The sequence below is a fragment of the Dioscorea cayenensis genome, chromosome 17 (genome assembly GCF_009730915.1).
Source record: "Dioscorea cayenensis subsp. rotundata cultivar TDr96_F1 chromosome 17, TDr96_F1_v2_PseudoChromosome.rev07_lg8_w22 25.fasta, whole genome shotgun sequence".
Lineage (NCBI taxonomy): Eukaryota > Viridiplantae > Streptophyta > Magnoliopsida > Dioscoreales > Dioscoreaceae > Dioscorea > Dioscorea cayenensis.
In genome coordinates this window covers 8,244,604-8,257,431 of record NC_052487.1, presented here as the reverse complement: position 1 = coordinate 8,257,431, position 12,828 = coordinate 8,244,604, and the positions used below count along the sequence as shown (strand labels likewise).

The window sequence follows — 12,828 nt, the reverse complement described above, 5'->3', positions numbered from 1 at the left end:
GTGCAAAACTATTGTCTCATTTTTTTTTTTCAGAAATTCTTGTTGACAAGGTCAATGATTAACCCCCACTGGCAGGGTTGAGTATGGTTCATTTGGAGAGTAAAACATTCATATACAAAAAATATTCACAGAGTACGATCGAGTTTATAAATTCTCAAATTTCTTATGTTCACATATATATACCCAGAAATACTGATAGAAATTAAGATCACACTTTAGGAAAAATAAAAAGATAAACAAAATTAATTATAAAATTAAATAAATAAAAAATTAAGAACTTAATAAGCATTCACCATTATCCAAAGAAAAAAGAGTAAATTAAATTCCTAAATAAATAGATAAATAATGAATCAGTTAAAACAAAATATTCTAATACATAAGATGTGTTATTCACACTTCAAAATAAATAGTAGTCATTTAAATAAAACAACACACCAAAGTATAATTACTAATTCAATAACCAAATAAAAACTATTAATCAGAAATACCTGAAAAATATCTATTCAAAAATAAATAGATATCTAAATTAAATTCCATAATAAAATAATAGACAATTATTTTGCCGAATAAATAATTCCTCAAATACTGAAAATACGAAGTTCCTGATGGATCACTTATCTTAACCTTTTCTCAAACCTAATACCCACGCCTCTAGGATTAACTTTTGAGGAGAGGTCCTATAATAAACGATAAAATTAAACCTTTAACCCAAATTTTTAACCCTAACTAACCATAATACTCAAGGGTTGAAGTGGGTCAATCTATCAGCAACCAACCAAAAACAAGCTGGTAAAAATTAAGTACACTTACATGAGAGTGACAAAGTATTGCAAGAACACATGCTATATAAACCCATGGCTAAAAAAAATTTGGGAACATGCATGTAAGTTGTAGGTACGTGGGTACGAAAATATATTTTCAACAGGTGGCAGGACATGCATGTGAACGTGATTAATTATATAAGAATGAACTTATCTATATATATATATATATATATATATATATATATATATATATAGATTTGCATGACATGAATATATAAGCAACTTATAAATATTTGGATCTATGGCTAAAACTACACACAAGACTTTATACTTACAAACATATATATATATATATATATATATATATTAATTAATTAATATATATGTATATATATGGCTAAAACCACACACAAAACAAATTGAAATAAGACAAGATTTCCATGCATGATCATGAGAGCAAAAATCAAAAGCAAACCAAAAAACACTACTTTAAAACAAACTACTAGAGCATTTAAACAGAGAAGGCAATAGCTTGCAAGTACTTAAAAGCAAGACATCAAGAACTAAACTACAATCACCAACATGGTTATACCTAGCACTAAGCAAGAGGTAGGTATTAAATTTCAATGAAGTATGCTTCATGATTTGCAGCACATTTTCAACAGACTTCAAATTGCAGCAGTAAATCATTTAACCAAGAAAGAGATCACAAAGAACTACATAACAACAAACAATTTTAACAAAAGGATCACCTACCTTTCTCCTTTGACAAGGGAATTAAGGTCAGCACTCCAAAAACCACCCTACCGTTGCTGGTCGTCGATCGTTACCAGAGATCTAGTAGTAGCGGCTTTCTCTCATTAGCTTAATAAACACGAGAAAGAAAAAGATGGGAGAGGTCTCATCACTTCATCACTTCATCACCGGGAATCCCGGTGTTTATTCTCTTTTACACCAGCTATCAAACAAAAAGATGGGGCCCGCACCTTTACATAGTATTTGGGTTTAAAAAATAAAAAAGAAAGCAAATGAAGGGAAAGAAGGGAGAAAGGAAAAGGAAATGTTGACCTTTGTTTGGCTAAAGAAGGGAAAAGAATATAAGGGTATATGATATTATGATTTACCAATTATACCCTTATTATAAAACAAAGTTTTTAATTAATTAAAAAAATTAAGGCATTACAGTCTTTTTAAAAGTTTTAAAATATTTTAGAGGTTTTTTTTGGCACCCCAAATTAGGGGACCAAGAAAAATGAAGTGTTGAAGTGTCTTAGAGAGCTAGAGTTAATCTTTCCCTTTCCTTCATCAAGTTAAAAAATTTATCCAAACAAGGAAATGGTTTACCTTGATCCTTCTTAACCTACCTTTTTTTTTACTTTCCCTCTAAACCTTCAATCCAAACACACTATGTTTAGTTTGGTCAGCCCTCCAATTCATGATTTTGTTATAAAATTTTATATTTTAAATTTTATTTATTATTATTTTATTATGAAAAAATTCTTAATTGTTTTCTTTTCTAAAATATTAAATTTATATTATTTAATTAATTTGTGACAATAGTAATATATATGAATTTTACACTATTACATTTATGATAACATTAAATATCCATTGGTAAATGTAGTTAATTGTAATGTTATAATTCTAATGTTACAATCATAAAAATTAGGGGAAAAAAATCTCTATACTTCTATTTAAAAATAAAAGAACATGGCATTTTATTTGCTTAACAAAATTATTTTCTCTTCTTTTCATAATTCTCATATTACTTTATTACCTCTTTTTAATTATTATTAATCTCAATCAATATTTTTTATAAGTTAATCAATCTCCGATGTGTCCTAGTAAGGAAAAGGGCATGGTTTCAATTTTATTTTATTTTTATATTTATTATAATTTAAATTTATTTATTTTATTTTTTATTTTGACTACATCAAGAAGTCGTTGGTTTTTAATTTCTTATAGCTATTATAGAAGGGAAGTACTACTTTAATTAGGTGCTCCTTTTCTATTTTATTATTATTGTTGTTTTTGTTATCTTTTATTTTTTATTTTTAATAGAATGTCTACTAAAAATTATAAATTTGGATATAATTTTTTTTTTTTAAAAGCAAACAAGTTAATTCAATCTAGAAACATGCACTTAAAAAAACTTTTAGTGATCATTACTTGATTATAAACAAAATATTACATATGATGATATTTTATAAAATGAATCAATTTATTGTAATGCATCTGAACCAGATGAAATTAAAGTTAATAAAATCATTCCTATTACTTTATCTTCAAAGAGTTCTTGAAATTAAAATTAATAAAATTATTTTTAAAATTAATTATGTCATAATAAAAATTAAATGGATTGTCAATAATTTTTATTATATAAAATTTGGAATCTCAACTTTAATTTTAAAATTTAATAGATAAATTTGTATCTCCATAGGGGAAAAAACGTATGTTCTAATTAAATTTTATGAATGGATGCAAGTAGATTGATTAATAAAAAGATGGATTAGAAAAGGATCTCAAATCTTCAATTTTTTTTAAATCTAATTTTTTATTATAATTATTAATGACGAATTATACTTTTTTATTTTTACTATCAAATTTATTGTTTAATGGCAATAATTAAAAATTTTGTTAGAATTTTGCCTAGGGTGCCTTTTTATCAAACTGGCCCTGCCAACTTAATTTATAGTACTAGTTTAGTTTTGGCTACTAACCATTTAATTACATTATAGCACTACTCATAGTCGGAGCAAAATCTTATTTCAGAAGTTTCCTCTTTGTTTTCAATGAGAAAAAAACATGCATTTAATACCTTATGAAAAATATATTCGTCACAAACACCATAAACTCAAATATATATATATATATATATATATATATAATATAAGGAAAATTTTTAGCCACCATCAAGTCCCAAGCAATTTCACAGGGACTCGCAACAAGAAATAATTTTTATTTTGCATCTTTTTTTATACAATGTAATTATGTTATGTGCTAGAAATATACACATGTGGAGTTTTTTACCATGTGCAAATTATTCAAATTCATCTTTTTAACAATGAATGCACGAACACTCTATGTAAATGACTCTGTGCCAATAAACTAAGAAGTTATTGGTACCAAATAAAATTTATATACCAAATAAAATTTATAAAAAACCTTAATATCCTTTACATTATATCAAATAATTATATCACATAAGAGGAGCAAATTTGGATTGGTCAAAGCTTAGTTATGTGAAAAACAAATAGACCATCCGACCTGTCACGGGGAACCTCATACCACTTTATACGAATCTACAATATATCCCTCTTTCTTAGGAAGTTATTTGTCTTCATTAAGTACGTGCATGTAAAAACATTTGACATGCAAATAATGATGTTAAAGGCTGTCATTAATAAGTACATATATGTATATATTATATATATATATTGTGTGTTTGTGTGTGTGAAGCATGCAAAAGGAAGTCACCTCACGCACATCTCAAGGATGTAGAAGGGACAAAAGCACTGAAATGTAGGCGAAGAAGGAGGAGCTTCACATTTACTAATAATCCCTCTTTGCCTCTTTCTCGTATCTCTTCCCAAGACCCCTCAACTTAAAAGCCCATTTCTTCCATCTCAAGACCAAATGAATTGTCCTAAATATATTTATTATTTTCAGCTTTTTCGGTTTTTTTGTAGAAGATATATTTTAGAGTTTTTATATATATATATATATATCAAAACTTCATATAAATTAGTGTTAATTAGAGTTGTAAGTAGATCATTTTTAATTAATCCAACCATTAAATATGTACATCATGATAACAAAAATCTTAAAACAATGACTTAAGTGGATATTACTAAGTAGATATATTAGAAATCTAATATAGAATAACTCCTCTAGATTTAGCAATTTTTGGTGATCGGTGGAGTAGTTGACAAATGGTTACATTGAGATTGAAGAAGCTCATAACATGTAAATTCTTTTTTTCTACTTAAATTAAAACATGCAATTGAACCACTAGTAATTGCAACATTGTTTCTACCAATGGCTCTAGACATGATAAAAATATACACAGATAAAATAAATACTTGAAACATATATATATATATATATATAAGTATTTAAATATGATGAACTTGGTCACCAAGTGTAATTTGCACTAAAACTATCTTTGAGGGCTTAATTTCTTGATTGATTACTCTTAGCATGTCATTAAGGTTTTGATATTAATATATATACTAAAATAGTTCATCTCTCACTCACACACATAATATATAATGAAGATTTTTGTATTAATTAGATGATTAATCATGATAAAGATAGAGACACTTAAATGCCATTATAGTTTTGATATAAAAGAGAGATGATGCAAAAGAGAACTCCGTGATTGACCAGGAGGTGATGAAGATGATGAACTAATTATAAATTTAAGATTGCGTGGGAATCCATTTGGTCAGCAATTAAGGCTTCTCTTTCTTATCTATGTCCATATATATACACATATATATTTATTTTATTATTTTTTCCCATGCTTTAATTAATTAATCAGTTATATAAATTAATTAGTTTATTAGAAACGAGGCAGCCTTGAACTCAGGGTCCGGAGTTCTGTTCCACACTGTCATCATGCACGTGCACTCCTCACTCACTTTTAGGCTTTTGCCCTTTCTCTTCTTCTTCTTCTTCTTGGACTTTTTATCTACATTTTTTTTTTAAAAAAAAGGAAACAAGCTGCTGCATGCATGCATGTGTTTTTTTAATGAGAACTAGCACCCGTTGAGATTTAAATATATATATATATATATATATATATATAAATTATACCATTTTCATATATACCATTTTTACATTAAAAAAATGATAATTTTTTTTTTAAATTAAGTAAAAGATTAAGAGACCAACTTCCACTCACAATATTAATGGAGGTAAAAAATTTATCTATTTTATAGAAAAAAAAATCATTTAAATTTATATAATGATATATACACTAATGAATTATGGATAAGATAATATTATAAGACAAGATTTTAACTTAAAAGTTCACAACTAAATTATAAATATCATACAAATCATTTATAACATTCCTATATGCAGGTATGCATGGGTTTATCTTATCATTTTGAGTCCAGTTATACTTGGTTTTTTCACATATATTAATTTAATTCAAAGTTTAACAAGTTGTTTTTCATTTTAATATGGTCTCTTAACATCACAAGTAGAGAATGAAAATGTCAAAGGAGACAATTGTAATTTGATCACAACCAATTCAACTTGTCAAATTTATAAATGAATATCCTCCAAAAATAAGGAAAATAGTTTTGACTTTCTTCTCTGTTTTAAGCTACTTCAAGACTCCAGCTTGTTTTCCATTATGAGGCATGCATACATCAACCCAAATATATATATATATATATATATCAAATTGGAAAAAAACTGCATTCCTAGGATATAATTTTCATAATCTTAATTAACTAATAAACAAGATATTGATCAAGACTGTCATTAATGTTAAACCATGACACATGTGGGTCACTCACATGTGTGGCGAACCCCATGCAACCTCATGAAAGCCAATTAACAAATACATGCAATATAATAGAGTAAATCAGAATAGAAGGTATTAAGGAATAGAAGATGTTTAATTCCCTCATTCCTTTCTGACTCTCTCTCTCTGTTCTACTGTTAAAAATTGACTCTATGATTGATACTTGAAATTATTCTCTTTCACAAGTATAGACATTTTCTTACCCCTTCTGTGCTGATTTCCTGGCAGGTCCCCTATTCAACAGACAACCTCCTCTTCTTCTCATTTCAATCAAATAATTAATATCCTTTAATCATACATCCTTTTATATATTGCACTCTAGTTTCTCTTCTCCTCTCCCTTTAAACTCTTCATCTTTCTTTGTTCATCAAGACAAAAGTGAGAGAATTAGAGAGAAAAGAAGGTGATCACTTTCTTTAATCTCTAAATTAAGGTTTGTTCTTTTGTTCCTGTCTCATCTTGTTCTTGTTTCCTTCAGATCTGAAAATCATGATAAATTCTTTTAACTTTTTCTTATATAGAAATTGAAGAGATGAATCCGGTAAACGGGCAGATAACAGTGCCTCCGGGTTTTCGCTTTCACCCTACAGATGAAGAGCTCCTCTACTATTACCTCAGAAAGAAAGTAGCTTATGAAGCTATTGATCTTGATGTTATTAGAGATGTTGATCTCAATAAACTTGAACCATGGGATCTCAAAGGTTTTGACATCTTCAATTCCTCTACTTTGACATTAAGATATATATATATATGGTTGCATATTGATTTAATTCTTGTCTGCCATGCAGATAAGTGTAGAATTGGAAGTGGTCCTCAGAATGAATATTACTTTTTCAGCCATAAAGACAAGAAATACCCCACTGGAACAAGAACTAACCGAGCAACAGCTGCAGGGTTTTGGAAAGCCACTGGGAGAGACAAGGCTATCCATCTTAGTAACTCAAAAAGGATCGGCATGAGGAAAACCCTAGTTTTCTACACTGGAAGAGCTCCTCATGGCCAGAAGACTGATTGGATCATGCATGAGTACCGTCTGGATGAGACCAACTCTGAAGTTCAGGTAGTAATTAACAGTCCGCATTAGTTACTTTGGTAAATATGAATATGATAATAAGAAGATTTTGTAATTTTCTTTTTGTATAGGAAGATGGATGGGTGGTTTGCCGGGTGTTCAAGAAGAAGAACAACCAAAGAGGAATTCCACCAGAACAAATATTAGAAGATCATGAACTTGTAAACGTAAGAGCAAGCTCCTCAGCCCCTGTTGACGAGAAACACTTGTATCATCAAATGCAATACGAACACTCTTTGATAGATAATTCCATGCATCTTCCTCAGTTACTGAGCTCTGAACAATCTGCCCCTCCTCCTTTCATGCCTCCATCATCTCTGAGCTCTTTAGACCTTGAGTGCTCTCAGAACTTAATGAAACTCATGACATCAAATGGAGAAGTTCTGGTTCCACAAGAAAGATTCAATGGATCAGACTGGTCAATACTTGACAAGCTCTTAGGAAACATTCCACCAACTCAACTCATGCACATGGGATCATCATCTTCATCAACATCATCATCATCAGCACCAGCACATAGATTTCCATTGCAGTATCTTGGATGTGAAACTGATCTAATGAAGTTCACAAAGTAAGAAGGTATTAAGGTTTTAATGAATTTGTTTACTACTGTTTGCCTTTCAAGAGTTTTGATGGTTTAAATGTATATATTTTGGCATTGTTTGGGCCAGTATTACTTTTCAGTAGTCTTAAGATCTGGATCCTTTGTTATTTAACTTTTATGATATCTTTCGAGTTGCATGACCATATAATCAACTAGCTAGATATTTGCTGAAAGAGTTTAAATATTATTGTCTGGATTAATAATTCCATTGATACATGCTTTGGTTTTTAATAAGCTTCAAGGATATGTTAATCAGTGATACTCTATTGTTTTTACTAAAAGGTTCTTGATCTCTGTAATCAAATGTTTCTTATATGACTGGCAAACTATTACTCTATAGTTATCTCATAATATATAATATTATTTATAACCATAACTTGCATGAACTCTACAAGCTCATGTTCATGATTTCATTGAAAGTTAATTATATTTGAGTTTGAATAAAATGCATGAAAATTACCTGACTAAACTGCTTATAATAAATATTAGTATACTAATGATAATGTTTAATTAGCAATTTATACATATTATTAATTTCCACAATATTTTTACCAAGATTGTGCATTTAATTTCTTCATATGTTTGTCTTATTTTTCAAAACCTCTAACTCCACCAGCTTATTAGTCAGATCTATGAAGGAACAAGGTCTAATAATAGTTTTTTGGTGAAATAGAAACACAGTTGAATTTGGAGCAAGTTATGGGAAACAATGCATAAATAAACAAAACAGCTATGTAAACGGATAAACATGAGTTCAATGGATCATAAGTCTTCAATACAATGATGATTGCAGAACTAATACTACTACTGTGGCCTAACAAGATCTGTTTAGTCTACAATGTAAATATTTTTTAAGGTCAATATTAAAATTAAATTTTAAAGTTATTTAAAATAACTTGCCTAAAAATAAGTCAATCATAAAAAAAAGAATAATTAGTTTTTATGGTTTAATATATCAATTTAAGGTTTTTTTGTTAAATAGAAGCAGATTAATTAAGTTGCATTAAGTTAGACTTAGAGAAAACAAAAATGAATTAAGAACAATTACAATTACAAATATGAAAATAAAATAAAATAAAAAATAATTCAAGATAATCTCGGACAAAAATGTTTAGTCCTTGAGGCACAAAATACACGACCTCAAGCAAGAGTTGAGACTACTTAAGAAGATTTTATTTAATGTAAAGAAAATATATGTACTATAATATTCTTGGATACAAGGTGGTGCGATAATTCTTATTTCTAAATTACAATGAAAATTCTATGAGAAGCAACATCAGCCTCTTGAAACACACACAAAATGAAAAAAAAGAAAAATGAAAAAAGAAAAGAAAACAATAATGAAATATATATTTTCTAAGATGTATATCATAATTAAGTATGCCATACTAGTTGAGTTTCATCAAATATAAGCAGATTTTTCTAGTATTTAGATAAGAGTACGCAGTAGCATTATCTCTGTGATTTATCTACTATAGTAAAAAATTAACAAATTAATGATTGCCACCAAAAGCATCATTATAAAGATCATTATAAGGTAATAATATATTTCTAACATTAAAACTATGCTTCTTTTCCCCTTAAAAGAGTATACAGCAATACATAAATATGTGTGTGCCTATATATATATATATATATATATTTTTAAGAAATCACGCTTGTGAAAAATAAACTGAATAACTCTTGGTTGAGATTGAACTAGAGCACTATATATATCAATGGCCATTTTTCAATATGATGTAACATATAAAGTCTGTGCAAAAGTTGAAGTTACAAGTTCCACTTGGTTTCCCACAGTGTGAAATGATTCTGTACAGAAAGTAAGGGAACAAGTTATCAAACTTAGTAAGTCCGCTTTCTTGCCGCTATCTGATTTTGGCTTGAAGACAGTAATCTCTCTTTCATCCTTTCCGACCAGAGGCATCTAGTACTAGCTTTGGAAGTCAATAATTTGAGTATGTTTCACCTTTAACTTGTGAAAAATTTTCAGAGATAACTCAACTTTTCCACTGAACACCATTAGCAGAACACATTTTCGCAAATGATTGTGAAACCTGTCTGTGTAAAGTAATATGTTTTCTGATAGTCTGCTCAAACAAGAGTAATATTTTGAATCAATGATACATAATCTATCTGTCTATCAATTGTATATATTTATATATATTTATCAATTTTTCTAGCTAAAAATGGAGGCAATATTTGGCCACAGTTACAGTCATGATTATATATATATATATATATATAGAGAGAGAGAGAGAGAGAGAGAGAGAGAGAGAGAGAGAGAGGTGAAGATCATTTCTGCATGCAATGGCAAAGGGCAGGAGAAAAGCCGTAATTTTCTTTAAGACACTTGAAAGCGGTAGAGAATATATAACAAGAGTACAGTGAGGGTAAGATATAAAGAGGAAAAACGGAAAGTGGATTCCACTGATGATAAAACAAGTGCATGTTCTAAAAAGCATGTTAAGTTTAGGGTTGGCTATATATAGAGGATCATACTGCATGCATCTGACAGTTCAAATTAACCTCAAGCTGCTAGCTAGACATCAGCCACTACAAGCAGCACAAATCTTTTTAAAGTGTCAAGATACATACCAATGCGTGGAGAAAGGGATCCTTTGGTTCTTGGTAGAGTGATTGGAGATGTCATTGATCCCTTTACAAGATCAGTGTCTCTTCAAGTCAAATTTGGTTCTAAGGATGTCACTAATGGCAGAGAGTTCAAGCCTTCTCAAGTAGTCAACCAACCCAGGGTTGAAATAGGCGGCACTGACCTTACCACCTTCTATACACTTGTAAGCCTTACCAACCTAAAAAATTATATATATATATATACATAATATTATTTATATATATATATATATATGCATTTGTGTGTGTTGTAGGTGATGGTTGACCCAGATGCACCAAGTCCAAGTGATCCAAATCTTAGAGAGTACTTACACTGGTATATATATATATATATATATATCAAGAATAATTTGTTTATTATCTATATATATATATATATATATATCCATTGATTCATTAATATATAATTGAGTCTACGATATTTCAGGTTGGTCGCTGACATCCCAGGAACCACAGGAACATTGTTTGGTATATATTGATTGAATGTTTACTTGATTAATCAATATTACTATATATTAGCAATTTAATAATGTACTCATTTGTTTACTGATCAATTCCAAATTTGTTATCAGGGCAAGAAATTGTGTGCTATGAAAGCCCAAGGCCATCACTAGGAATTCATCGATATGCCTTCATTCTCTTCCAGCAGTTGGGAAGGCAGACAGTGTATGCGCCAGGTTGGCGCCAGAACTTCTACACTAGGGACTTTGCCGAGTTGTACAACCTCGGTGCCCCTGTCGCCGCTGTTTACTTTAACTGTCAGCGCGAATCGGGTTCCGGTGGGAGGAGGATGTACAACTAATGTTATCAAAATCAATAGCAAATTATACACTAGTAATTAATGAATGAATCAAATATAATAAGCATATGATAATGAACAAGAGAGTGTAGCCATCTTGGCAGAATGATCAATAACTTCATGCTATTAATAATGGCTAGCAAGTGATGTATGAAATAAACGTGCGAGGATATTTCTAAATATATATGCATGATTTTCATGTTATTAATAATGACTAGCAAGTGATGTATGGATTCCAAGTATGATGTAACTTGTGGATCTGATAGAAGATTCATTGAGGAATTGAATTGAAGAATTCCATCAATTGGCTATCAGGTAGAAATTCCATACTGGACCATGCATATATGCGTGCCTTTTGATATAACCCAGAACTTTTATATAGAATTTGTGTACTGGACCATGCATGCTTTGATTCTCTCTCTGATCAAATTGACATTTGGGAGCAAGGATGGACAAAGCTTAAATTCATGCATATAAACTTAACTAAAGCTAATAAATTAATTTTGTATCTGTTAGGTTTTTATTTTATTTTATTTGCGATTAAATGTAATTCATAACTCTAAATATGTAATACTCTAGCTCTATCTAGGTTTTGATTGGATTTAGAACTGTATAAAGGGGAATGAACTAAATAGTCTCATATTCACTAGGAGAGCAAAAGATCTGGTACCAATATATATATGTTTGATTTGGATTTGAACATGTGAGGTATTTTTTATGAGATAAAACCGTGAAGTTGTTGATAATTTCTCATAGACGAGTTATTATAGACTTTATCAGAGCTTGACCACATGAAATGGCTTTTATGCGGTAAAACTATAATTCTCAGTACAATGAATAGTTTCTAACATACACTGAATCAGGTTATAACAAAGCAAACTTGAATGAATTTCATTCACTCATAGAAAGAGAGCATCACCTTCATTTTAACTTTTTTATTTTTTATAATTTTAAAAAAATGTTTGGTTGTAAAGAAAAATCTATGGTTTTTGTTTTTTTGACAATAAATAATCTACAGTTTTTAGCTAGTGGATGGTTTGTTGTACCTTTTGTTTTTTCTTTAATATATGTGGTTCATCCACCTTTTTCAAAATAAATTTGGTGTACTATGAAAAAAATATATGGTTTACTAACTTTAACAAAAACTAATGCTTGGTTGTTATGTGAGACACAGGATGATTTCTTGCTGCAAGTGCAACAGTTTTGAAAGAAGCAGTCTATTCATGTTGAAAGCTAGTGATTTCTTGCAACAAGTGCACGCAACCGTTTTGAAAGTAGTCTATTCATGTTGAAATCTAGCCAGAGTGGCCAAGATTCCTTCCCAAGCTTTACTCTATAAAGGCCTACAACAACTTGTCTCTCTCTATTCCTCATTATTAATTTCCTCTAATGGCTTTGGTGAACAGTATGTTTTGATCA

General features: G+C 29.5%; 2 protein-coding genes across 2 annotated transcripts; both read left to right on the top strand.

Moving 5' to 3' along the window:
- Positions 1-6,607: 6,607 nt before the first annotated feature.
- Positions 6,608-8,126, top strand: LOC120280893 (protein SOMBRERO-like). Its single transcript, XM_039287864.1, has 4 exons — positions 6,608-6,736; positions 6,825-7,004; positions 7,092-7,363; positions 7,447-8,126. Exons 2-4 carry the CDS (start codon positions 6,836-6,838, stop codon positions 7,948-7,950), a joined length of 945 nt encoding a protein of 314 aa, XP_039143798.1. The 5' UTR covers positions 6,608-6,736; positions 6,825-6,835; the 3' UTR covers positions 7,951-8,126.
- Positions 8,127-10,510: 2,384 nt separating this feature from the next.
- On the top strand, positions 10,511-11,671 carry LOC120280039 (protein HEADING DATE 3A-like). Its single transcript, XM_039286737.1, has 4 exons — positions 10,511-10,774; positions 10,865-10,926; positions 11,038-11,078; positions 11,183-11,671. Exons 1-4 carry the CDS (start codon positions 10,577-10,579, stop codon positions 11,410-11,412), a joined length of 531 nt encoding a protein of 176 aa, XP_039142671.1. The 5' UTR covers positions 10,511-10,576; the 3' UTR covers positions 11,413-11,671.
- The last annotated feature ends 1,157 nt before the right edge of the window (positions 11,672-12,828 follow it).